General features: G+C 39.2%; 1 protein-coding gene across 28 annotated transcripts in view; it reads left to right on the forward strand.

Moving 5' to 3' along the window:
• Positions 1 to 24,540, forward strand: part of APBB2 (amyloid beta precursor protein binding family B member 2) — a 328,434-nt gene that overhangs the window by 198,176 nt on the left and 105,718 nt on the right. For 10 of the 28 annotated variants that reach the window (XM_037897880.2, XM_037897878.2, XM_043544465.1 and 7 more), the window contains 4 exons: positions 9,924 to 10,132; positions 15,995 to 16,057; positions 16,476 to 16,561; positions 16,874 to 16,934. In XM_037897880.2, coding sequence (XP_037753808.1) covers positions 9,924 to 10,132; positions 15,995 to 16,057; positions 16,476 to 16,561; positions 16,874 to 16,934 — 419 coding nt within the window. The remainder of the gene's footprint in view (positions 1 to 9,923; positions 10,133 to 15,994; positions 16,058 to 16,475; positions 16,562 to 16,873; positions 16,935 to 24,540) is intronic. The other 18 variants (XM_037897879.2, XM_037897882.2, XM_043544470.1 and 15 more) reach the window with 3 other exon arrangements.

Below are 24,540 nucleotides of genomic sequence, written 5' to 3' on the forward strand. Positions count from 1 at the left end.
GGAGAGAGTCACAGGTGCACAGCGGGTCCACCATGGTCCCAGGCTGCATGCCAGGGGGATCTAGTCATATAGAGTGTTGGGATACTTAGGTATTGGCTTGTTTTGGCCTTTTTTTAAATGGGATTAGCTTGATTTTTGGCTTATTGTGAAAGTTGGGGTACTTATTTACCATGTGAAAGTTGGCAACTGTGGACCAAAGGTACTATCAGCCTTCAGGACAAACTCAGAACTGTTTGTCACAGTTTAAAGTTTTTGATTTTGATATACTTGATGCTAATCAAAGTCCGGCTCAAGCCCTGAATTTCAAATCTATCCCCCTTATTCAAAGTATCCATCTAGTAGAAGGACAACTATTCTGGTTTGAGGCTAAAAGCTAAAGCTTTGTGATAGAAGCATATATTTAAGGAAGGAGAGAAATGGGGTCTATAAGGTCCATATCTTTGTATAGTAAATACATTTTGCTATTCAGAAGCTTATTTTCTATATCAGCGCCTTTATCTATATATATTTTTGCTTTCAAGTATCTGTTTGTTACTACAGCCATTTGGTCTCACTGCATCATATTTTCAAACTATTCCTCATTCCAGTAATAGTCTGTGAAAGAAGTCCTTCCTAAGATTAAAGGACAGATTCTCAGCTGACATAAATTGGAGTAGCTCCACCCACTGCAGTGGAGCTGTGTCAGTTTAGACTAGCTGAGGATCTGATGCTAAGCTTTTTTCCCCTGCACTTTTCAATTGTGAGTGCGATGTCCCTTTCTTGGAAGTAAAAGGGGTCTGTTTTTTAAACAAATCCTTGAATGGCTCTTTTAGGTATTTGAATCTGATTATATAGTATAATCTTTTTGTCTTTTCTCATGAGATGTACCTATTTTATCATAAATTAACCTTGTTGCCCTTTTCTGAAAAGTGGGATCCTTCTTTTTTTTAAGTACACAGTGATCCAGATGCAGCCATACCATGACCTGATATTAGCATACCTTTTAATTTTGAAATCTACTTCCTTATTTATGACCCTGTACTTCTTCGGCTCTGTGCAGTGGTCCTGTACTGTAACACAGTATATTGTTCACCAATTTCCAGGCTGCTTTTCTAGGTCTTTTCTAACCATTTAATAAACATTTCTCTTTTGTGTAAATCTCTACCTTGCTATTCCTGACACTAAGAAAAAATTTTCATCCTCTTGCTTTACCCATCCAGATCCTCCTTCAGTCTCTAGCTGCAGATTGTACCATTATGTAATTACCTCCATTTAATGGTGCCAAGATGGAGCTCTATTTTTTGTAAGGATTTTCTGACCGTGGAGTGGGTTTAACCCTTTGACCCTATCTCATGGACCAGTTTTAAATCCCTGGTTCAGTCTTTGCGCGTGCGCACGCACACTCTCGCTCTGTTTAACAGGTCCCTAAAGATTTCTCTGAAACTGAGGTAAGTCATAGCTTTGCTTTGTCCATTCTTTGTTACAGATTTCTTTGAAGAAATGTAAGGTTCATCACAATCCATTTAAATTACCCTTTTTCTCTTTTGTTACATGTGTTTTCATCCCTGATAATTTTTCCTAGCATAGAAACTAGCACTATCAATCTATAATTACCAGTTCTGTGGTATCCTTCTTGTGCTAAGTAACACATACTAATGCTAGTAGTAATATTAGTTCCTTAAAGAATGTAGAGCTGAATCCCGTCCTGTCCTGTCCAGGTGTTTTGTTGAATTTGTTGCCCATGTGGCAAGATGCGTTTCTGGCCCATATCTAGAAAATACCCTGAATCAGCTAACCTGGCACAACTAACATTTCAGCCACCTACTTTTTAATATCTGCTCCTGACATAAATATGCTCATAAAGGGGGAAATTTGGATCTCATTTACACTGGTGTAATCCAGACTTCCTTTCCTAAGGTCAGTGGAGCTACTCTGGACAGCACTAGTGTAAATAAAATCAGAATTTGGCCCAGAGTACATTAATTCCCTGTGCTAATACTTCTCCATCCTCTTTTGTTATAATATCTTTCTTAATTGGACCTATACCACTCTTTTTCCCAGTTATAAACAGTACTAATAAAATATTGTTCTTTCAAGCATTATATATGATCTCTTTTGATTTTTCTCATCTATCATAACCCATTTTGTGCTGTATCTTTGCACTTCTCTCTCTTTTTTTTTAATAAGCATTCTGTAAGGGTTTGTGTCTCCCCCCCCTTCCCCCTCCCCCATTATATCTAATCCTTTCCTTTTAGTTGTGCATTTCTAAAAGGCATGTGTTTCTGCCTTAACTGATACTGAACTTACAGCTAGTCTACCTTGCCTACACTGGAAAGCATGAACCAATTAAAAGCTTCTGTCATTTGTCATAGTTAGTTTTTTAATTATGCAATTTCACAGAGCATACCAAGCTCTACCTGAGAATGGTGCAAGTCATGGTCAGGTACTAGCAAACTACAGTGTGGTGAGGTACAAAAACTGTGATCTTTGCATGCCACTGGTATGACTCCCACTTTGATCAGTGACCTTATATGACAGCCTGGTGACAATTGCCATTGAATGAAAAGTGTGTTCATGACACTGCAAAACAATGGAGAAGTAAATTGGCTCCACTTGCTGCTCTTTCCAGTTTGCCTAGCATGAGAGATCCTGTTATAATTTTGATCTTTGCCTTGTTGGGGCTAAAGAATGATTCATATTATGGCTGCAATTTGATTGTTGTCCCTTCTGTCTGAAACAGTAATAAAAAAGCAAGCAATAAAAATATTGTTATTTACAAAGGTGGTCACCAAATGCATATGCTGTTTACATTACCATCCAGTTGCACTTAGTTTGTTTCCATTTCATCCTCAGACATCAGCATTACAGTATTCACCCAGTACTGGATACTAAAATAAATGTACCTTGAAATAAAAATTTAATTCCCCAATTTGCTAATCATCTTGCCAAACTCAGCTATCTAAATTATAGCCTACAGTATTGAATGGAGTTTATTGCTGCTATCCATCAGCTCTGTGGTAGAGCCTGGCAGCTGTAGGAGAGAGTTATAAAACAGCAATACATTATTTTATGCAGGCTTGACTATACTTGGCACTTCGAAAATACAAATTGCCTTGTTCGAGGGTCCCTTCCAGCCTAAGGTCCCCTATAAATATTTACAGCTATATTTTCTTAATGTTTGTCCTCTTGAAACAGTTTATTTGGTATAGATAATTTCAGAACAGAAGTGATGCTACAGCTTTTCTGTATGCAACAGAATATTTTGAGGCTTCAACCACGTGCAGTTCTCATTTATACTGATGATTGAATGAAGGCAGTATTAATTCTTCCATTATAAACTCCCTTTTTCAGCCATTCATATAAAAACGCAGACATAAGCATTTATTTCTGGGTGAAACTTGATAGAGAGGGTTTCAGAAGCGAAGGTCTTAAGCCTTGTCTACATGGGACAATTGGCTGGCATCGCTGTTGTGGAATAAGCTATTCCAGAATAGCTCCTCGTGTAGACGCACTCTATTCTAGAGTAAAAATTATTTTATGTCAGAATAATTATATAATTATAGTTATTCCAGAATAACTATGCCAGTCAAATTCTGTAGACCAGGCCTTAATTGGCAGTCTTTACTTGGGCAAAATGCCCATTGAAAAGTATCGGGGCCCTATTACTGTGACATGTTCTTTCAAATGAATCCATCCACATCAGATCAGCTGATACTGAAATTGTCAGCACCTGATTTCAGGGTTTATAATACATTGAAATGAATTCTGACATTTCATGCTTTTCTTTGGGTGAAATCCTGGTAGAGAGTTCTCAGGCCAGGTAACCAGGCTGTGTGCTCAGAGCAAGTAAGCAGAACAGAATTGGCGGCACCAGTGGGTGATGGCTGGTGGGCAACCGTTGTTCAGCTGACAATATGGAATATGGAGAAGTAGTAGATGCCCATTGGCTGTCTCTGCTCTTGCCTTCCCATGTCCCTCTTCCAGCTGCTGTGGAGGTCATCTCCAAAGTGCTTGTGGGCTGTGTAGTCCTTGTACAGCCTTCCCCAACACATGAAAATGAGGTGTTTCTTACTGCATTCCAGTCCGTGTGAACCTGCAGGGTTTTGGGGCCAGGATTTCAAATTTACAGATAAAGTTTCATTTTGTTTCTCTGCAGCCAGCACTGGTTCTCATTCAAAAGGACATCTTTATAGTGAGAAGGGCTAAAATCTTCCTTGCCAAAGGAATACTGGAGTTGTACAGAAAAAGCACAAACACCAAGCCCCTTAGAAAGACCCCAGCATGGAATTTTTATAGCATTTATTTATAGTGGCTGTGCTTATTGCTTAATCTATTCCAGAATGGGTCTTTTTTTCTTGCCCTGTGGTTATTATCCTTATCCATTTCATATGGGAGACTTTAGGGAAGAAGTCTTTTAAGATCATGACTCACTCTGCATGATAAATAAACCTACCCAAATGCATAGAAATATGTGTTTACTTCATGGAATGCTTCCGTAAATCTCCATCTCCATAGTAATGTACTTTTCTGCTATTGTGAAAACAACTAAAATGGTGCTTAGATTGGGTGCTTTGAGTGATTAAAATAGATAAATGAAACAACTTCTTAATAAAACTATAATTCATGTGGAGGTATACATATATTTACCTTTATTTAATTTAAAATGTGAATCCATGTTACATTGTCAATACATTTCTCTTGAAATGACACACAAGAGCAGGTGAGCTGCAAAATAACCCAGCCCTAAATGGCAGCCTTACAATTAAAAATATGTCCCTAATATGAAATATTATTAGGTCTTTGAAACTAGAGCTGCACTGGTTACAAAATCAGTTAATTAAGAGTACATACCCTAAATTTATCCCAGCACATATTTTAGTCCATCTCTATCTTTTGCTAATAGTGTATTTTTAAGGTAATTGAACATTTATTACTTAGTGAGGTAATGTTTCTTTGGCCCTAACCCAGAGTATTTGCAACCGTATTACATGATCTGCTCCCAGATGCTTGCGAATAAAATAGAATTACATTCATCCTAATGAATTTTTGTAGAAGTCTTTTTTGTGTTATGTCTTAAGGTTTACAACATTCTTCCTGCTGTCACAAAAGCAATTTTGATTTTTTTATACTTCATTGTCATTCCTATTTAGATCTTACTTTGTAACCTGTTACAGTAACTATGAATAATCATATGTAATTTCCCTTGCAACTTTTAGTTGGTTGGTTTGGATGAAATCACTCAATATAAGCATAAGATAACATTTTATATTTGCACAGTATGATAATTTTGATCTCAAACTACAACAGAAATAATCTCAAACGGTCATAGAATTATAAAAGATTAGGGTTGGAAGAGACCTCAGGAGGTCATCTAGTCCAGCCCGCTGCTCAAAACAGGGCCAACCCCAAGTAAATCATCCCAGCCAGGGCTTTGTCAAGCCAGGCCTTAAAAACCACTAAGGATGGAGATTCCGCCACCTCCCTATGTAACCCATTCCAGTACTTCACCACCCTCCTAGGGAAATAGTTTTTCCTAATAGCCAACCTAGACCTCTCCCACTGCAACTTGAGACCATTGCTCCTTGTTCTGTCATCTGCCACCACTGAAAACAGCCAAGCTCCATCCCCTTTGGAGCCCCCCTTCAGGTAGTTGAAGGCTGCTATCAAATCACCCCTCACTCTTCTCTTTTGCAGACTAAATAAGCCCAGTTCCCTCAGCCTCTCCTCTTAAAGCATGTGCCCCAGCCCCCTATCATTTTCATTGCCCTCCGCTGGACTCTCTCCAATTTGTCCATCCTTTCTGTAGGGGGGGGGGGGGGGCCCAAAACTGGACCCAGTACTCCAGATGTGGCCTCACCAGTGCCGAATAGAGGGGAAATAATTACTTCCCTCAATCTGCTGGCAGTGCTCATACTAATTCAGTCCAATAAGTCGTTAGCCTTCTTAGCAACAAAGGCACACTGTTGACTCATATCCAGCTTCTCGTCCACTGTAATCCCCAGGTCCTTTTCTGCAGAACTGCTGCTTAGCCAGTCGGTCCCCAACCTGTAGCAGTGCATGGGATTTTTCCGTCCTAAGTGCAGGACTCTGATGCACTTTATCAGTATAATACATTAAAGAAATTATTTTATCCATACTTATGTTCTGCTTCATTTAATTATTGTATGTTGTGAGGAACAAGCAGGGACCATTTGATGATGATTTATTTCCACAAGCAACTTTAGGGTACTTTTTCTAAGATGACCTGTACGAACAATAGTTAACACTAACCTCATACTTTTGAAGATCAGTGAACTTGTAGTTCGTCTATGGAGTCCAAAAACTTTAAATAAAATATTTCCTATTATTATAAAGTTGATTGAGGTTAGTTATTCACTATGTGCAAATTCAGAAAAAACACTCCATCCTCAACCACAGCCTCAAAGTAAACAAAAGAACCATGGATCCTTTCCTACAGGGGCAGAATGACCTCACCTCATAGAAGTTGTTTAGTACCTCACAAGGACTCTTTGTTCTGAGTCCCATCTAACAGAGCACTTCGTCCTCCATTTTTGTCAGGTGAGAGATTAACATCTCCATCTCTCTGCTTTCATAGCCATTCCACCCAGTTTAGGGGATGGGTTAGAGAGACCGTAGGCTGCAGCACTTAGAAGGGGAAGAATATGAGTGCCTGCCTCTGTAAAAGGGATAATAATGTCTGCCTGCCATGGAAGTTTTGAGGCTTAATTGGTTAATGTTCGTAAAATGCTTTGAAAAACATATGGACCTGATCCAACACCCACTGATGTCAATTCAAAGATTCCCATTGACTTCAAATGGGAATGAGTCCTAAATAAGTGTGAAGTATTCCCAATCCCCTACCCTTTACAACTGAACTATGCCAAATTATTCATTAAGTTTAAGCTTTTAATTTTTTCCTCTTTATGACAAGGCAAGTTGGTTGCCTTTTCATGCTAGTATGCACTGAAAGGTCCAGTGTTTTCTTTATAGACTTTGATGCAACTTTAGGATTTCATAAATTAGCTATTTCAATTTACTCTTGTATATCTGGTTCTGAAGAATAGCAGCACTGCCACCAATACCTCAGAGTGCTGGTTTAGATTTTTCAAACTCTGTGGCACACAGCTTTTTTTGGTGAGCAAAAAACTTCTGAATAACAAGTTGCTTGGGTTAAGCAAAGAGGGAGTGTGCGAAGTAAAGAGACCAGAACAGAAAGATAGGATGAAGCTAAACTGTGGAAGGCCTTGGAGAATGAAATGAGATGCTTGAATGTGATACAGGATAGAACATAGAATTATTAAACAAATATTTGGAATATTTAAGATATTCCTGACCTTACTATACAAATGTTAAGGACTCTCAGATGCTGGACCTAAGTTGTGTTCATTATAACAGATGTGACTCAAAACTAAATATTAATGGAAGTCTTGTAGTTGGAGGTCTGTGAGCTCTTCAGCTCAGAATTTGCTCATCTTACTGCAGGAATAATAAACTAATGATTTGGGAACAGTATGCGGCTCCACTGGGAAAACACTGTAGTTCTTGTCAGTTACCTGGAGTACTGTGTTCAGTTCAAGTCACCCTTGAAGGGGGGGGGAATCTGTCAGCAAGTATGTCTGTAACAATACAGACCAAAAAAAAAAAAAAAAAAGATTATAGTAATTTTTTTTTGATTAATAGATTCCTTACTAGGCATATTAATACAGAACTTTGTGTAATTTATTTAAATTACAATACAGAACTGTATTTCCTGCACCTGTCAGAAGCAGTGCTAAGACTTGAGGGAGTGAGGGGTAACAGAGGAGCTGAGAGAGAGGGAATGAGCCTAGGAATGAGCCTGGAGGGTGTTGGGTGTGGGTGGGAGTTTTTTCTTTGGGTCGGGAGGTGCTATTGTTAGGGTGTTGGGAAGCCTCCCCCATGCAGACCCTGGCTGACCCCAAGCCTCTCCCATTCTGTCAGGCAGGTCTGCCCCGTCCCTGCACTCCTCATCCCCATAGGTCTCTTCAGCCCCTCTCCCTCATCCCCTAGTCACCCCACTAGTTCCTGAGCCCGTGCTCCAGTCTGTCCCCCCCACTAACCATTCTGAACCCCAATCTCTGACCCCCCCAGCAGCTCTGTGTGCCCCACTCTGTCCTAACCTGGCTCCGCAGGCAGGGTGCTGTGATGAACTCTACTCCTGGGGGAATTCTGCAGCACTGGGCATAGAATTTTGTACTTTCCCACATAAAAAACATTTTGCTTAAGAAGCGCTGCAGTTCCGCCTTTTGCTCACTAGAGACCGCCAGCCAGCTGTTCTAGAGCCAAGTGGCCTCTGGTGGGCAAAAGGCAGAACTGGAGCACTTCGTAGGCAAAATGGTTTTTATGCAGGAAAATACAAAATTATGCAAGACTGATGAATTCTGCACATCCACAGATGCGCAGAATTCCTCCAGGAGTAGATTAAGAAATGATGACTAAGGGGTATAGAAAATAATGAATGGTAGAGAAAGTGAATTGGGTGTGCCTATGTATCTTTTTTCATAATGCAAGAACAGGAAGCATTCAGTTAAATTAATAGGCAATACATTTAAAATATTTTTTAGACGGTGGAGCTTGTTGCCACAAGATATGGTGGAGGCCAAGAGTTTAAGATTAAAAAAGCATAGGCATTTATACATATATATATTTACTGAAAACCTCCACAGTTATATAGCTAGCATAAGAATTTTTTAGTTAATATAAATATTGCAAAGCTTCATGCTTCAGGGCATAAGCCAGCCAGGGGTTAGGAAGAAATGTACCTTATGGGGAAGTTGAACACCATGTTTTTTGGGGGGGAGGAGAGTGGGTTGGCACCTTCCTTTGAAGCCCCAGGTACTAACTAATGTCACAGTTAAGTTACTGGATCACTAGTCAGGTCTGATATGACAATTTCTTTGTTCCTGAATTCCCCATTATCTATAGCTCCAAACACTAAGAAGAAACTATTTATTGTCCCAATTTGGTCCCTCTGGGATGGAACACAGCAGTTGTTTAAAAGCGCCCAATAGCACTGTTCAGGAGTTTAATACAGAAAGCTAAGACCATGTCCCTCTATAACTGCAAGGAAACATGTAAGCAGGGAGAAAGTAATTGCCCTTGCTGGAACATGGCCATGTTACTAGGGTTAATGTCCCCACTCTATGAAATGCACTCTGTGATCTTTATTCACCGCAAGTGGTGTTTGTCTCCCTAGCAGCATAAAATCTGAAGATATCTTTGGTCTGCAGGACAAAATCCTGGCCTCAGTGAAGTCAATGGGAGTTTTACCATTAATTTCAATGGGGCTGAGATTTCACCCATGGATTTTTCTTTTACCACTGTGTAAGATCAACAGTTCAAAACTATTTGTACTTTTGAGACAACCAGTTTTAAATATGGAATGGCATATGGTTTTCCCACTGTTCACCATTTTAAATAAGTAAATTTCTTAAGTTTCATATTGATGAAAGCTTGTGTGTAATTATTTTTTGTAAGATGATTTTCACTGTCAAAAGGAATGCTCCCTTTGTGGGTATTGTGGGTGGTAAGGAAGTTCTGAGAAAGGGGACAGGCAGGGAACAACATCACATTGCCAAGTTATTTAGTTGCATATTCTATCTTAATATACCTGCAGTTATATCCTCAGTATGGCTGGAATTTAAAGGGGATAGTTTGAATGATGATATCAAGTAATTGCTGTATTAATGCATCTCTTATGTAAGCTGTCCATCTTGTTGTCCTCCTCTTTGTAGGTTAATTCATGCCATGTTGACCTTTTCATCTTACCTCAATGCCTAATATTGTATAATTTACTTCGGTGACTTTTATTTATTTCGGTAAAGAGCAATAGCAGTACTAATCCTTCATCACATGAATCAAGACCAGAACTGGAAATCTAAAAAGCATTTGTGTTGAATAATACAGGTTTATTTTTCCTTTCTCAGCAGATATATGGAGTGATCACTCATTTCAGACCGACCCCGACTTGCCACCTGGCTGGAAAAAAATCAATGACATTGCTGGGATCTATTATTGGCACATACCAACAGGAACAACCCAGTGGGAACGTCCTGTCTCCATACCAACAGATCTTCAGAGCTCAAGGAAAGGATCACTTAATTCTATTACCCCATCTCCTACCCCAGAAACTGAGGTAAAATGTAGTGATCTCTTACTACTGAGTATTGAAAAGAAATTAGGATCTCTTTCAACCAGTTACTTGCACCTAAAACAGTAACATAAGCTTTAGAATCCACTATACGTTAGCATCTCTAAATGTAGCTGTTTGTTGATAATAAACCATAAATATTTTTTGTTTTTAATCACTTCGACTCATGAAACACCTTAAAGATTTGGATGTGTTGTATGAAAGGAGACATCATATCTCGTACAAAATTAGACAGCCTGTATGTGTGATTAATGTGAAATGATTAAGGTTCCCTAGGGTTCTGAAGCAATACTTCATTACACAGGTGCAGGCTATATAAAATATTTACACATTAACAGTCTCTTGGCTAGACTCTTCGTAATTACATCTTCTCTTAGCTGTTCAGTTGCTTGGAGTGTCACACAAACACATTGGAAGTTACACTCCAGACGGTAACTACTGAACATATAGCTTATATTAAATATGCAAAGCATTCTAAAGTGAAAGCACTTTAGAATCATACCAGAAAAATTATCTGAGCACAAACATCATTCTTTTGCACTGAATTTTTAAACTAGAAACGGGGTGTCCTCTGTCTTCAAGCATTGTGAAAAAGAAGAAAACTTGCTAAATATTTTTAAATGGTGGTAACCCACTAAAATACCAATTTCTGGGGCACTCCTGTGGGATAACTTACTGATGTCTATACATGAAAATATAAAATACCAAATGGAACAGTAAACTAGAAAAATTGCAGCTAATTTATAATTTTTGAAATATATATATATGCTTGGCTTGCCTTGACCATGCAAACACTTAAATATGTGTAATTTAACTTGCGTGATTTGAGTGGGAGTACTCACATGAGTGAAGTTATGGTTAGTGTGTGAACCATTTCAGTTGTGGTTCACATGGGTCAAGACTTCCCTGGAATTCATTATATGGCAGACGTGTTGACTACTAAATGGATAAAGTTAAGTGATATGAAGGATGAAGAGTGATCGGTTAGCTCTCAGATAATTCTGAAATTCAGAGGAATTTAAAGTGCTACCAATGTTTCCAGTGTAAATTTCTGTATTTTAAAGTTTATAACTCAGTCATAAATTATTTGTCTCCTTCTAAAACTTTATGGACAAGATTTTGACTTTTAACTTACATCTTTGAAATAACTAAATTATGTAAAAATAAAAATCAGTAAGGATGCTAAATTACAGGGGGAAAATATGAATTTGTTTATTCAGTGTTTTTTCTTTCACTGATGGTAAAGTAGCTTTTAATTGTAGGACTGACATTTTTCATTTTAATATTACAGACAAATATCATAGGGCTTGTGTACACAGTGGGGTGATGTGTTTTTTGAGTGTGTGATTTCTAAACCACACTAAAGAGTTACACATAAATTGATCTGGATAGACCCTGCTGGTGCACTTTAAAGTAATGCTGTTTGAAACAGTACTATGTTAAAGTGCACTAGGGAACCTTAGGTATGCACCAGGAAGTTCTACATGGACCAATTAATCCGCAACACACTAATGCATTTTAAAAATCGCTCTCTGTAGACAGTGTTACCCTACTGTGTAGACAAGCTCTTAAAACATTTGGGAATTACTTTTAATAATAAACTTTTACATTACAGACAATGGTTTGCCATGATAAAGGAGAATATTTTTTTTTCTGATCTTCACATTAAAGTATCATGTGAAATCTATGAATTAAGAAAACAAAGGTTTGGATCCAATATATTAAAAATCCTGAAAAAGCTGTTATGAACAGTCATGCCAAGACCAAATATCCAGGGCATAGGAGAGGGCCATGTAGATTTTGATACAATGTGGGCACTAATCCTGTAAGGTATCCACCCAGGCAGAGCATTATACCTGTGCAGATCCCTTTGCAAGATCAGGAACATAGACTGTAGTGTAGAAGTCTCTACACAGGAATTTATATAATAATAATTTCAACCAGCAAGCTCTCAAACAATTAATCTCTATTTTAAAGAGTCTCTAGATATGTTTCTATAATAAAGTTTTATGCAAAAATATGGTCGGTGGTGTCAAATTGCAATAGGAAATTGTCTCCAAGAGTTTCTCCATTTTGTTTTGTAAACTTCTAACACATGATGATTAAGTAATGTTGATTTTCGGTCTGGACCAGTGCTGAAGCAGCAGTGCAATAGGATACCACACACATATTCAAATAGGAGGACCATGTCCCTGGATTGGCACGGTCTGGGAACACTGCGGAGGCAGGTAGCTGAGGCCCTGACAGGAAAGGGATTGGAAGGTCAACTTGTGGTACTGTCTAGCAACACTAACTGAAATGAAATGTCACTGCGATATCAGGAATTTTGAAGTTAAATAAAAGATGGAATTGAGGGAGGACTCCAGTAAGTTTCAGTAGGTTCTGGAAAGAGGGTTAAGGAAAGAAAAACAATGTTATGATGAACTAATCTTAGCATATGTGCAGCATGTCTCAAGTGGCACGTGACCAGGATTCATCATCGAATCTGGTCTACTGGTTGGATCATTAGCTTCCCCAGGTTGGGCTGGGTACTGACGGGGAATGCAACGTGAACGCTGATCCGTGCCTCCCCAATAGAAACCAAAGAATTCAAAGTCTAGTCTGAGTCACCTTCCTTTTTATGTTTTTCTTTGGATTTTCCCAAGTCCCAGTTGGCACTTGATATTATTTTCTGTAAGTACCTCAGCACCTCTGGGCAACTCGAGGATAGTGTTGGTCTCAGTTTAGAATGCCCTCATTTTTGTTGGACTGTAGCCCACCCTGAATGCTCCACACACATTTTTTTTAAAAAATGTGTGAATGGTATTCTGTGTCTACAGTGTTTTTTATTTAATCAGAGAATTTGTGATATCATCAGTTAAACATTTCACTGAATACATGGATTTTGGTATAGAATAATTTGGTCTAGAAGGCTTATTAGTTCATTCCTCTGCATTGTGGCAAGATTCATATAACTTCTGTAGAAAAAATTGGTGGATTTACAGGTTTCAGCTGAATGAGAGTAAGCTGGAATAAAGTACCATTATACAGGGGACATTCCAGTTGAGCCCCAATATTATCTTTTTCCATCAGTTCACAAGAGTTTGCTTTATCTTCACCATACTTCTCTTGTTAGAAACCCCCAGCCCTCTTACAGTCTACCTGAAATTTGTTTATTTGTGCTGTTCAGCCTTTCAGATTTCTCAAATAAACACTTAGATATATTTTCTTCCTCAACAACTAATATTCTTACCCTTTTAAAGATCCTTTTTGTCATTCATTTATTTTTCTTTGTGTCCCCGTCTCTTAACTAAAGTGATATTCTGAAGCATTGCTTCAATCAGTAGAACATAGCCTTGAGCTGAAAGTGATTCTAATTTGACAGACTTCCTTAAGGAAGGTTTGTAAGGAACAAAGACAAAAGTCAGGTATTGTTTCATAGTATATCTTGTTATGAATATTTAGTACAAGGAAAACAAGTTAATCCAACAGAGAGAAGCAGAGAAACATTGGGTAGGGGGAAAATGACACTGTTAATGCAAATAACCAAAAAACATTGGTCCAAATTGAAAAAAGTGGGAAAAAATTAGTGTATTCTCAAATTTATTATTTTTTTTTTGCTGGTTGCAAGACATTTTTTTCCTGCTGTTATAGCAGCAGATGCTTCTGTGCCATTTTCATCAGCACAGAAAATGGCACCAGTATAATTGTAGGTTAAGAATAATTTGAAAAATCCTGCGACCTGTTCAGAGAAAATGGTAAATAATGCTAAATATGTGGATTTTATATACCTTTAAAAAAATATCTTGAAAGTCTGTTTTGGCCATGAACAATTTATAGAGTACTCTCCAATAAGTTATTGAATAAATTAATTTGAGAACCTTTATGTTCAGTATATAAAATATCTTCTTCCAAGTTTTTGAGATTATTTTTATCTTGTTGCCTTTTTCCTTAATTGTGTCTTGCAGCCAGAAGCAAATTTAGTATGAGCAGAACATGGGGAGATACTTTTTGTATCTAATCTTAGCATTTTTGAAGGTTTAAGGTGAATTCCCTAAATTAATCGTTTAGTACCTTGAAGCATAGATTTTCAGAAGGGATCTAACTGATGATATGAATTTCATTAGTTTCTTTATATTATACTAAAAGTTTATTGCTATGTTCTCCCCTATATGGGAATAGCCTGTGGAGGGCAAAGGAAACCACAGGATTTCACTTTCCCTCGGGGGTGGGATTTATCCTTGGGGGGTGGGCCACAACAGCAGGAGCTGGTGGTTTGGTCCCTTTAAACTATGGATCTTAAGGAATCCTCAGGAAGCAAGGTTTCTCTCTACTGGCTCTTCCCTGCCATAGGATCTATGGCTCTTATAGGCTAATCGTTTACAAGCTAGGGGTTCCCAAGGGAAAGCTTTGCTGATCCTATTAACTACCACTAAATTCCAGGTACAGTGTAACAGGATGACAGCTACTGCAGGAGCTGTTCTATCCCGGAGCTTCTGCAGCATGGCTGTTTCAGGAACATCTGTCTCCTAAAGGCAGGGATCCATAGCACAAGTTAATTCAGAATTAGGTTGTATTAATTTGTGCTGCTTTGCCTGGTAAAGTGGGTTAATAAATCTGGAGGAGGTCAGCCTGAACAGAGCTTTTTAATATTGGGGAATTTAATGGGAGGAAAGAGATGGTCTAATGTCATCGAAATGTCGTATTCTCCCTCCACAGCAGTTGAGTAACTCCTGTTCAAGTCCATGGGAGTTACTCATATACTGTGGAGAGATGGAGAATAGGGACTCTATGATTGGCACTTAAGCTGTGTCTATCCTGCGAGCTAGGGATGTGATTCTCCTGCTTGTGTACACATACTTGTACTAGCTCTCACTGAATGAGCACAAGTACAAACAGCTGTGTAGCCATGGCAGCACGGGTAGTGGCAACGGAGATGAGTACGCAGTCGCCTGAAACCAGTGGGTACGTACTCGGCACAGCTAAGCCAGGCCTGTGCTGCTACTACCCGTGCTACTGTGGCTGCACCACTATTTATACTCACGCTAGCTCCATGTGAGCCAGGAAATCACACTTCTAGCCCGTAGAGCAGACATCATGTTCAATGACTGCCCTCTGGCACTCTTTGCAGAGAACTCGTGCATCTCTCAGCTTGCTGATACTGATTGTAACAGTGTTAAAAATGTGCATTTGATGGATTATATAGCAGTTTCCTTAGAGACTCTTGAATGAGGTTAGGGACATTCGTTGTTTGTTTAAAAAAAAACAACACACAAGGAAGTTGTGTTAGATTGTTCAGAATTGTTTTTGTTGCAAGAAGTCTGCCTGTGCTCCCTACTAATCACCTTTTACCGTCCATTGTCCTTTTTTCTTCCTGTGATCTGGAAATTATTTGACCCTTATGCTGTATTTTGCCTTGTATTTCAATGTTTCCAGGTCACACTATATTTAGAGTTAGAATACTCAACAAATGAAGCCCAGAGAAATGGAAATTCCATTTTTCTCTGAATTGCTGTTTTGTAGCAGATCATAGCAGTTATGGCCAACATTCACATTCAGACTCATTTTGCTTGCTTTCAAGATCATACCTAAAGAGTAATCTCATTGTCTGTTTTTAATTCATATTAACTTTTCCTTGTTCCAATCATTTGTTTTGGTAAGTAACTGTAGAAACATCTCCTCCTGACCCCGCCCCCCACCCCTCCAAATGCCATTGTTTAGTGGACTAACTAGTTGAAGTTTTGAGGGGATCTGTTCCCTAACCCATCCTGTAAATATCAATGCTAACAACAGTGTCTTGTGTTTTTTTTTTCTTGTTTTTTTTTTTTATCAATGTGCTTCTTCCTGTGTGAATAATTATATGTCTAGAAACAGCCATGGAGTGATTTTGCTGTACTGAATGGGGGAAAGATTAATAGTGACATTTGGAAGGCAAGTATATTGTCAGATTTTAGAATATTTAATACTATTACCCTTGTTTTTGCATGGCAGTGGCTGTATTTTTGTTTTGTTTTGTTTTGTTTTTTGCCTCACAAATGTCATTCATAATATAGGCCAAAGTAAATGGGGTATTGCTAGGGATATCTAGCACACAAACATGCTGCCATTTTCTGATCTTTGCACTTAGAATGGATTCAGTCTAAATCAACAGGGTAAATATCATGTTGTAAAAATAGGATGCCTGCACTGAATGAAAAATAATGTGAAAATATATGCATGCCTTTTTTAACTTTATCCAGAAACACTGTATGCTTCTTGGCAGGGAGGATTTTATTTCCCTTTGAAATTAGAGGTAATTTGCTGTAGCACATGCCTGAAAATGTATTAATAATGGTATGTTTATCTTTAGGACCTTCATGCAGCCACAGTGAATCCAGACCCCAGTCTAAAAGAATTTGAGGGAGCAACATTACGCTATGCGTCTTTGAAGCTCAGGTATGTTGTTTTAAGAAATCTCCATAGCGTGGCCACTTTGAATATGTTGCACTGTGCTATAAACTATATTGACTGTAAACCCTATTTTCAATATTTATTCAGTGTTGTCTCATTGTTGCCTTGTACTCCCCTGTCTGTCTGTATCCATCTGTTTCTCTTGTCTTATATTTAGGTTATAAGCTCTTTGGAGCAGGGACTATCCTTTTGTTCCATGATTGTACAGTGCCACTGTGGGGTTCTGATCCATGACTAGGGCTCCTAAACGCTGTGGTAATACAAATAATTAATAATAATAATATTTTTTCATTACAGAAATGCTCCACAGTCTAATGAAGATGATTCCTGTAGCATCAACAGTGATCCAGAAGCCAAGGTCTGTAAGAAAATATTTAAATGGGATAGCAATTAAGCTTGTAATTGTAAACAATGCATGCAGGGAGCAAGTTGTCTTGTAGGTTTAAACTTAAATACCCCATTCAAGATGTTAGCTGAAATGATAATATTTTGGCACAATGCATATAGATTTTAACTATGTGAGTCTCTAAGAGTATGTATATACTGCAATGTAAGCCCGGACTCAGATTCAGTCTTCAGCCCAAACCCCCTTCCATCTACATGCAAATTTATCAGACTCGGGCTGGGTCCAAGGACCTACAGGGGTGGAGGGTTTGAGCCAGGGTCAAGCCAAGACCCAGGGTTTGAGCTCTGTTGCTTTGCAGTGTAGACGCAGCCCCCGCATCTCGGATCCTAGGAATCTGCCAAAAGTATCCCACGGGCCAACTTCCTTTGTCATCTCTACTCCAATAGACTCTAGGAGGTTTCTGTCTTGTATGTGCTTTCACTGTTCATGCTCGTTCATGCACTTTTTTTTTTTCTGTGTGATTCTGTTGTTACTGGTGTTTTGATGTGGTAATGGCACCTAGCATGCCTGGCAATCGGTGAATGCTGTGCTTTTCTAATACATTTATAAATAAAGCTTTTTATTTAATCAAGAAAGTTGATTGCTATCCCTGCATCACATCATACAATGTCCATGTAAAGTAATAAAGGTAAATACATGATCAGGGACAATTAGGCGTTAATAAGCAAACACTATTCCTCAGTACAGTTGTCTATATGAATCCATACTTCATTCACTTCCTTACATCAGTCCCTACTGTGAATCCCTTCTTCCCCATTTCATAAGTCATCATGTCATTCATAAATACACTGCATGGCAATTAACTCCTCACCCCTCCCCAAGCACTGAAATACCCCACAATCAGTGAGCTCCGTCCCCACAAGCACATTCATAAAGGTGCTTATTTGCCCTCTTCCGCTGGGCCATGCAAGTCCATAATGTGGGAGCACAAAGCATCCCTGACTTCTGTTGCCCGGGTGCATCCAGCTCCAGCTGTGGTAGCTGCACTTTCTGGCTGAGGGTACCGATTCAGTGGCCCCTTGCTGACATAGGTCCATTGAGGGGGAAATGGCTCACCTCACCTTCATAGAGATTGTGAAGAGCACAGCAAGCCCCAGTAACGTGGACAGCATTGATAACACTGGCGTCCAAACAGATCTATAAACGTCTCCAACAGGCTTTCAGTCTGCCAAAAGCACATTCTACACCTGCTGGGGGTGTAATTTTGCCAGGGCCTCTGAAATCAGGGTACGGTTTATAAGCCAATGCAAAAGGGGGTATGTGGGGTCCCCCAGAATAACAGTGGGGACAGTAACTCCATTTCTGACAATGTCAGTTGGTGGGACTGGTGTCCCAGCCTGTCCTGAATGTAGATTCCTGATCGGCAAAAAACTCTGGCATTGTGAACTTTCCCAGTGCAGCCACGTTGCCATTCATAAATTGGCCTCTCTGGTTCATAAGGGCCTGCAAAGCAATGGAGTAGTACCCATTGTGGTTTATATACTTGTGCTTCTTGAGGAGGGCAAATTATGGGCATGAGTCCCATCTATGGCCCCAGTGCAATTTGGGAATCCCATTCTCTCATAGCCAGCAATTACTTCAGGAATATCTTGTATGCGGGCACCAGGGAGTCTGGTATCTGGTTGGTTTGACTTGGGTCTGCATGCTGCAATGTGGACGCTGGAGCCCCACGTTCGAGTCTGTGTTAGAAAATTCTTAATGTAGGGTTAACAATTGGTGTAGATATTCAAGCCTTGTGTTCTCTAACCCAGGGTCAGCTGACTTGAGTCCCACTCAGCCTGGGCTTACATTGCAGTGTAGCCATACCCATAATGTCAATAAAAATAGCAAGACTAAATCCTCATTCAAGTGGACTGAAAATATACCCTTAAGGGTGTTGTTTTTTAAAACTGACTAAAGCCAAGAAATTCAATGTTAGGGTTAGAACTCCTATTGACACTCCATACTTAACTGACTCCTTTGGTAGTACAATTAAGTTTCACACCTTGAACTGAGACCTTGTTGCTGCTGTAGGCCAAGTATCTCCACACAGCGGTGAATTAAAGACTGACTGTCAACCTAAAGTCTGAAATTATTTCCTTTTGTGTTTAAATCAGACCCTTTGTTGTTATTTTAGTAGAGCTTAGTTTTTTTAAAAGTGTGCATGTTTGAGCGCACATCTCCACATCTATCATTTAAGTATTTTGTGGGCTGCTTTGATGTGTTGTACATGTACATTTTTTAGGGTGCTCACGATCTCTAATTTGAAATCCAAATAATTTATATACTCTTTTCTGCTATGTCATCAATCTACAATGGCAGAGGGAACATAATCTTCTTATATGTTAAATATGCTATTTAACAGATTTAATAGGTACAATGGTATTTCCAAACACACTTTGGGGGAAAATAGACTGCTCAATGGACTTAGTTTTCTGTTTGCACAATTATTAGTCAGTACATGCATTTCGAGTTAACAGACTGATCATTTAAAAAGCAAGGGTTCAAAAAGGAAAATGTGCTAATCCTAAATTCTGAGTACAGTTTAACAGGATGACAGCTGCTGCTGCAGTAGTGAGAAGCATAGGTCTTCACACACCAGCCAAGAAGCTGGTCTCTTAAAAATAAATCTTACAGGGTGATGTAGAACAAGGAGGTAATATCTGGAGAAGTTGGATTCTGCACAAGGTGATTTTGCAAAGGTTAATATTATAAACCTGTTCTGCAGGAAAGCCTGAGGCAGTATTGCTGTAGGCCACCAAGAAGTTTTGTTTCTTCCATCCCCTTCCCTTGCTTATATGTCTGTTCATGTAGAATGCAAGCTCTATGGGATAGGAACCAGCCTTCTGCATCAGTGCAGCACCTAGCACACTGCTGACACGGTATAAATGATTAATAATAACTGAGCACTCGTGTTTCTGGGATCGTGTTTCTGGGATCAATGGGCAGGAGAAGGGATCATGAGGAATGAAGTCAGGAATATGAAGTGAAAGAATTGTATTTACTGTGGGCCCTTTCTTTTCTGTGTCAGTTACTGTAGTCAGAGTTCTTTATATGCTGTGCACCATTGGCTTGTTGAGTCATTATAGTGGTGGTGGTAGTAATGTCTAAATCTCTTGTTCTACCTGTGTGATTTCATGACACTAACGTTATTTTTTATTTTCATAGCACCTTTCATTCCTCAAACTCTTTACAAACTACATACGTTATGGACACCATCATTGCACTGTACCTATCTATGACATGAGAGGCTGGCAACGACTTGCTGCATGCTACACAGTACAAGGATGGGAAATGTTGGCCAAAGGGTCTAGGGCAAATCCTTACCCTTATGAAAAGTGCCATGGGATCTCTAATGCCCACCACAGACAGGGGTTTTACAATATGAACCCCCTTCCCCCCCAGTAAACTCCATTGTAGTCAGTTTATTCAGAAGGATATAGGGTTGAGAGAGCCCTGCTTAGAATTGAAGCGGTGATTTCAGAAAGGCTAGATGCATCAAACTAGTAGTTTTAGCCCCTTAAGCATTCCCTTTGGCACATCATCTGTATCATCTTTGTTACATTAAAATCAAAAATACAAATCTAACATGGCAGAAAGTACAGTTTTCTTCCTTTGATTTTTTAGGTGAATTTGGTATGTATTTTTTTTCTACTTCTGAAGAATTAAAATCCCAAACCAGACAGATTTTTTATGTTCTATTTTATTAAAGTGACAGCAGTTTTAAAACATATTTACAAAGAGAGCTAGTCAGTATGTTTTAAATAATAGAAAAAAGTTAACGGTTATTGTTTTAAGCCCCCCCCACTCCCTTCCCTTCCAAACAGTTCTGAATATTGTACCTTTTTCAGCAAAGAAAACTGTTTGCCACCTTGTGGACAGCCATGAGAATTATTTTCTTGCAAAACATATTTCTGTAAATGTCTAATTATATTTGAAAGTGTTGGTGCCAGGAAAGAGCTCATAGCTGGTGTTCAGGTAGTTTCTGGTACAGGTTAAGTGTGATTCATCAACTAAAACAGTCAGATACAAAACAGTAAACAGAAATTGTTTCTATATGCATTTTGATCTAGGGCATAAATTCAAATTTTAGATAATTAGAAATTGGATAACTTAAGTTTACCTGTAATAGAGAAGATAGAAAAGTGGGAAAAAATGATTGATTGAAACCAATTGCTTTATTTAAATAATGTATTTCAGTGAGAATTTATTGAGGAGGAGACAATGCTAAGCTAACCACTAGTTCAGTATATAAGCATTTTACTTCAGGGAATTATCTGTTTATTCTAAGATACGTGAAAATGAATTTGATTTGGAGTACACAGTGGACAGCTGCTCAAATCACAGAAACCGCATCCCTCTTGGTTAATTTAAGGCCCAATCCTGCAACTTGTTAAATGTTACCTGGAAGGTGCTGAGGGCTCCAAACTCTAATGCTGGAATGGGAATTGAGATGCTTAGCACCTCCCAGGATCAGTTGCACAGACTCTAAATTCCTGTAGGCATAGGACTGTCTACATGATTGTAAAGTCCCATGTTTACCTACAGCACTATATAAAAAGTAATATTTTGCCATGATTGGCATTCTGCTCAGAAGGAAGGTGTAGGAATGGCTCAGTGAGGTGGGGGGAGAGAGCAGTGGTTTACTTTGTCTCGCTCACATGGGGTAAGAATCCTCTTAATATGCAAAATGTTCATCTAAAACATAGACAAAAGTGTCAATGTACTTGATGCTAAGCTTGCTGTTTACTCCATGTTTGTTGTTTTACCTTTTCCTCATTGAAGGACTGTTGAGAAAGATCTCAGCTAGGCTTATTGGCTGTCTAGCAGACCTTCTTTACATTCCACTTTCTTGTCTTATTCACACCTAGCAATTGCTGTGGCTATTGCTGTGATTGCTTCATACTCAAGCCTTTCTCCCTGACTGATTCTTCTTGCCCCCCATTTCTCTTTTGCAATTGTGAAAGGATGGAAGATGGTATCAGAATCTGGCCCTTAATTTTGCTGAGTAGTACCTTCTGTACAGTTATTTCCATTGAAATCAAGGAGAACTACAGCATGAGAATCTGGATCTGTGTGTTTGTTTCATGCAGCACTGAGCACATTGTCAGTGTTTCGCAAAAACATAGCATCTCAATTTTCATAAGATGTGGTGATTAGTTTAGCTTTGCCAAAACATTTTAGCACTATGCAAAATAATATTTTGCAAAACAGAAAGTAAAGCTGTAAACACCTGGCATTGTGCAGTCATATAGTAATGTAGCCACAATTCTTACGGACTTCTTACAGAAGAAGACACAACAGAAAATGTCTTGTCTCTTTGGATATTCAGTCAGCTAGCACATAATCTGTTGATTTACATTATTTGGTGACTTGGCAATCCAAATTCCACTTCAAGGAACTGGACAGAGAATTTTGGGTTGAAGAGAATGGTGCTTTTTCACCAAGTTCTTAGGTATTAGAAGAGAACCACTAAGAAACGAGGCCTCCCTGGAAACCACTCTGTCCCAAAGGGTGCGTCTATGAAGTATGCAGTAGCCTGTAGCATTGAGGTCACAGACTCGAGCTCACGGGGCTTCTGCTACCATGCTAAAAATAGCTGTGTAGACATTGTTTTTAAATTTGTGGCGTAGGCTGGATCTCAGGCTCCGAAGCCCAGCCCCCACCCCCAATATGCAGACATTCCCAGGGAGCTGATGGCCATTCCCAGAGGTGTAATGGCACTGGTTAGGCATATGCTGTACTTGTTGGCATCCTGAAATTCCTTAGCAAGCTGCTCTATTTGTTGGTCAATGCTTGGCCACCATACAAAACTTCTGGCGAGTGCCTTCATTTTTACTACCCTTAGGTGATCTATGTGGAACTCTTCTAAAATTCTTGTGTGCAGTTTACTAGGTATAACAACACAAATTCCCCACATGACACATGCTTGATGTATGGTAAAATCACCATTGCATGTGTATGGGTGCCAGATTAAGGCTGTCATTATATTTACGGCCCTTCATAGTGGCTTCATAAACCCAAGCCAGTGTGGGATCCCTCTTGGTTTCTGCTCAGTCACACTACAAGTCACTGGGGCACATCTAATGTGAAACAAGTTGACAAATGCGATAGATTCTGTCTTTATTACAGGCCATCTTTCATCTAGCAAGGGCAGGCAGGAGAGCCCATCTGCATTTGTGTGCACTTCTGTTCTTTTGAATTCGACGTCCTAGACGTAAGCAGCTAAGAAAAACGTCCTAACTGTAAGAATAGTAGGACAATGGAACAAACTGCCTAGGGAGATCATGGAATCTCCTTCACTGTAGGTTTTCAAAGGAGGCTGGACAGCCATCTGTCTTGGATGATTTAGACACAACAAATCCTGCATCTTGGCAAGGGCTTAGACTGGATGACTTTTGTGGTCCCTTTTAACCCTATGGTTCTACGATTTTATAATTCTAAGAGAGTCCAGCATTGCATACGTGCTGTCATTGTCATAGAAACTGCCTTCTTCAGATGAAGGATTGCTACTAGGGGTTGGTGTTCCATGACAAAGATGAATTTCCTCCCATATAGATACGGTTTGAATTTCTTCACACCCCATTCCAGACTGAAAGCCTCTTTGATTTTTTTTGTGCATATTTACATTCTGAAAGATCTGAAGGAAAATTCTGTAGGTCTCTCACTGCCATCTGGCATAGTGTGCCATATTAACTGTACAGTTCCATATCAGGAAGCATCAATGTTAATTTGATAGGCAAGGATGGGTTAAAGCGTGTAAGCATGCTGCCTGATGTGACCAGTTCTTTTGCTTCCAGGGAAGTTTTTTTTGACACTCATGTGATCAGATTCACTTTTGACTAGTTTGCAGTAAACAGTTTAGCAGATGTAATGCAGTTGCTAGATTTGTTATAAGTTGGCTAATGTAGTTGATAAATCCTAGAAATAATCTAAATTGGGACACATCCTTTGGTGGTGGAGATTTCAGGGCTGCTTTAATCTTCTTCTGAGATTTAAGTACGCCTTGTGCATCATGAATGTGCCCACTGTAAGCTACTGAGTCCTTGAGAAATTTCCATTTTATGCAATTGGCTGGTAACCCATATTCTTTTAGACATTTTAATACCCTTTTTAGGGTTTCCAGATGTTCTTCATCACATCCACCGATCACTATAGTGTCATTCAAATAACACTGTGTTCTCAGAATACCTTGCAAAACTTGGTCCATTGCCCATTACCATAAACAGGAGCTGAAGCAATGCCAAATGCTAGCTTGTTGTACTGGTACAGACACTTGTGTATGTTGATTGTGAGGTATGCCTTAGACTCTTCCTCTACCTCCATCTGTCGGTAACCTGTGACAAATCAATTTTTCTGAATCATTGTCCCGCTGCCAGTGTAGCAAAAATGTCTCAAATGTGAGGCAGAGGGCATTTTTAAACTTTCAGTACAGGTTTATGGTGACCTTAACATCTCCACAGACCCTAACTGCACCACACTTTTTTACAGTTGGAACAATAGGAGTTCCCCACTCGCTCCAGGGGGCCACTTTTGAAAGTATGTATTCTCTTTCCAGATGTTACAGTTCAGCATCTAC

This window comes from Chelonia mydas, chromosome 4, assembly GCF_015237465.2.
Source record: "Chelonia mydas isolate rCheMyd1 chromosome 4, rCheMyd1.pri.v2, whole genome shotgun sequence".
In the NCBI taxonomy this organism is placed as follows: domain Eukaryota; kingdom Metazoa; phylum Chordata; order Testudines; family Cheloniidae; genus Chelonia; species Chelonia mydas.